Source organism: Pseudomyrmex gracilis, unplaced genomic scaffold (genome assembly GCF_002006095.1).
Source record: "Pseudomyrmex gracilis isolate BER0280 unplaced genomic scaffold, ASM200609v1 scaffold_1878, whole genome shotgun sequence".
NCBI lineage: Eukaryota > Metazoa > Arthropoda > Insecta > Hymenoptera > Formicidae > Pseudomyrmex > Pseudomyrmex gracilis.
Window position 1 is genome coordinate 23552 of NW_018022462.1, and position 3080 is coordinate 26631.

A 3080-nucleotide genomic window follows, 5' to 3' on the forward strand; every position below is an offset into this window, starting at 1 on the left:
GTAGTTAGTAGTATAACATAGTTAAAAGAAAGAAATTTATTATTATTTATTATGTCTGTATATAATATTTGTTATATAAAAAATTATTGTTCTTGCTTTTTGCTTATTATTTGATCAGTTTTGATTTTCAATACATTTGATGTATTGATTATTTTGTATAATATATTAAATTCTATTTTGTATAATACATTAAATTCTACTTTATTGTTATTACTTTTTGGCACATAATATTACGCATTTTCAGATTTATTTAGCCTGTGTTTCGATATCCACTGCCAGTACTACAAATCTATACTTTACGTCACATGTGCTGTAGATGTGCAGTACCGGCAGTGAAGATCGAAACGCAGCCCATGTAAGTATGAGAGAGTAAAAGAAAGAGAAAGAGAGAAGGGACATATCATAAGCCACGCATAAGAAACGGGCTAGCAACTAGGCACGCTTCTCGCGGCTGGCAGTTAGCTATAGCTATAGCTATAGCGAAAGAAAGAGAGCGGTTATATATGTCCGTCTCTCTCTACTGCTCGAAGCTGACCGAAGCGCCGAGCGCACGGCTGTTCGCCTGTGTGCGTATCCCCTCCACTTGCTGTTGCATGTTGCTAGCGTCCGCAAACTGGCATCTCTGCTCGCAAGCTCGTCCTAGGCGGCAGGATCCGCGGGCTGCGAAATTCGAATGCTCGCAGGATCGTGCTTGCTAATATGCAGCTGTGCGGATAAAGATGTCTTTGGACGAATTAGCAGCTTCGAGTAGATAGCAAGGAGGCCAGCAGCTCTATATCCAAAGCCAGGCAGCAGCACAAAAGCAATAGAGCACCGCAACTCAATGTTGGTTGGCCCGTTGATAGTCCGGTCCGCCGTTCCGCTCGTTCCGCTCGTTCCGCTCTGCTATCTCGCAACCCGTCGAGAAGTCCTAAGAAAGCGCAGCCGCCCTGCCGCGTCTCTGTAATGCAACAACCCACCTTCACCCTCGATGTGACCTTGAGGCGATACGGCGCGCCTCCCTCTCTCTCTCTCTCTCCCTCTCTGTTTGCTGCTGTTCTCCGTCGTTGAAAAATCCCACGATGACTCTCGGGACGAGGAGGCGCCAATATTACAAACAAAAGAAAATATAAAAATAAAACGCTATTCTAATCTAACGCATGCAAGCCCTGGAGGATCTTGGCGCTTTTTCGAACGGCTCGTATTCCCGGGCTCCCGCGAAAACTACTTTTTGTGGCGAGGGAGGAGCGGCGCGGATACCACGTCACAATATATAATAGATATTAAAATCATTATATAAGTAATGAGTTGTTTCTTAATATCACTGTGTGAATATGTAAATCATGTATCGTTTATTATTTGTACATAAAATTATAATCTTATAACTTATGTTCAAATTGCAGAGTTGTTAAATTGTAAACTAAAAGCATTTATTTAAAGTAGCTTCCTTTTCAATTCGACATATTCTTAAAACTGTAGCCTCCGAGTTATATGTCTCCTATGTCCGTATAAAATCTCTATTGAATTCAACTATATTGCGTCAATCACACAACATACATTATGCAATCACTCTCGTCGTTATGCCAATTCTTTTTTTGTATATACCGAAAGTCGATACGCGCGTGGCAATAAAAATATGTGATATTTTGTTTATTGATTAGTTATCATTTTTTTAGCTTTTATCACTGGTATGGTATCGATAATTGGTATTACCGCTGGTGTTCATAGATTATGGTGTCATCGCACTTACAAAGCAAAATGGCAATTGCGACTGTTGCTGATGATTTTTCAAACCGTTGCTTATCAAGTAAATTTCACGTTACATACGTCTTCTCTTATTTCTTTAAGTTTAGTATTTATTTTTGTCTTGTAAAAATATCACAGTGTTTCCTTAATTCTATCATATTTTAAATGCCGTTAACTATGATAGAATTACTTTGCGTACCTTAATAATAAATCATATTAATTATATTTAGTTTAGTTAATTATATTTCGTTGACTAATTATTTATTTTTTAGGGTACGATTTATGATTGGGCCAGAGATCATCGTGTACATCACAAATTCTCCGACACTGATGCGGATCCGTACAACATCCGCAGAGGATTTTTTTTTTCTCATATAGGTTGGCTTTTAATACGTAAACATCCAGATGTTCTAAAAAAAGGTGCTACAATTTCTTGCAGCGACCTCGAGAAAGATCCTTTTGTGGTTTTTCAAAGAAAGTACGACGTGCATACTACATATGAATCGAGACATTGTACGATATATCTGAATTATTTTTTTGTTTTGTAGATACTACTTATATCTGGTGTTTGTATTGTCCTTTATTGTGCCAACGTTGGTACCTTGGTTGGTATGGAACGAATCTCTATGGTACTCAGGAATCGCGTCCATTACTAGATATTGTATTACTATCCATTTAACTGCGTCAGTGAATTCGTTGGGTCACAGGTGGGGAATGAGACCATACGACAAGTACGTAGATGTAATATACACACATTCTTATACAAATGTAGATTGTGTTAATTTAAGAAAGTAACAATTAAAATGCACTGATTTATTACGCTGATTTATTACGCTATGGTAATATGTCAATTTTGTCGTGCAGTTCTATCAGTCCTGTCGAAAACGCAGTTATTTCTGTTCTGGTGTGCGGCGAAGGCTGGCACAATTATCATCACGTTTTTCCTTGGGATTACAAAACAGCTGAATTTGGAAGTTATACGATGAATATTACTACAGCTTTTATTGATTTCTTCGCCTTTGTAGGATGGGCTTATGACCGGAAGACCGCATCTACTGACATAGTGAAAAAACATGTTCTTCGAAATATTAAAGAAAATATTGATAACAAATCCATTAAACAAATCAAATAGACATCAGATATTTATACGCTTCGCGCGCTAACGGTGTTACCCATAACGACATATGGGAGGAGCTAATGGCTGCTTTCCTTTTAGGAGACACAGTCGACACATTCGACACAAAGCGTCACACATCGCTTTCCATTTGTAATTGTGATCGACCTCAATCGACACACTTCGACTCTTCTCGGGAGGAGAGTCAGAGTGTGTTCAAGTGTACTTTTGACGCATATAT

At 38.4% G+C, this 3080-nt stretch overlaps 1 protein-coding gene across 1 annotated transcript in view; it reads left to right on the forward strand.

Moving 5' to 3' along the window:
* The window catches only part of LOC109862503 (acyl-CoA Delta(11) desaturase-like), a 7222-nt gene extending 4313 nt beyond the window's left edge, over window positions 1–2909 (forward strand). The window contains exons 2-5 of the mRNA XM_020442577.1: window positions 1708–1786; window positions 1998–2203; window positions 2274–2456; window positions 2590–2909. Coding sequence (XP_020298166.1) covers window positions 1760–1786; window positions 1998–2203; window positions 2274–2456; window positions 2590–2857 — 684 coding nt within the window. The 5' untranslated portion in view covers window positions 1708–1759 and the 3' untranslated portion in view covers window positions 2858–2909. The remainder of the gene's footprint in view (window positions 1–1707; window positions 1787–1997; window positions 2204–2273; window positions 2457–2589) is intronic.
* The last annotated feature ends 171 nt before the right edge of the window (window positions 2910–3080 follow it).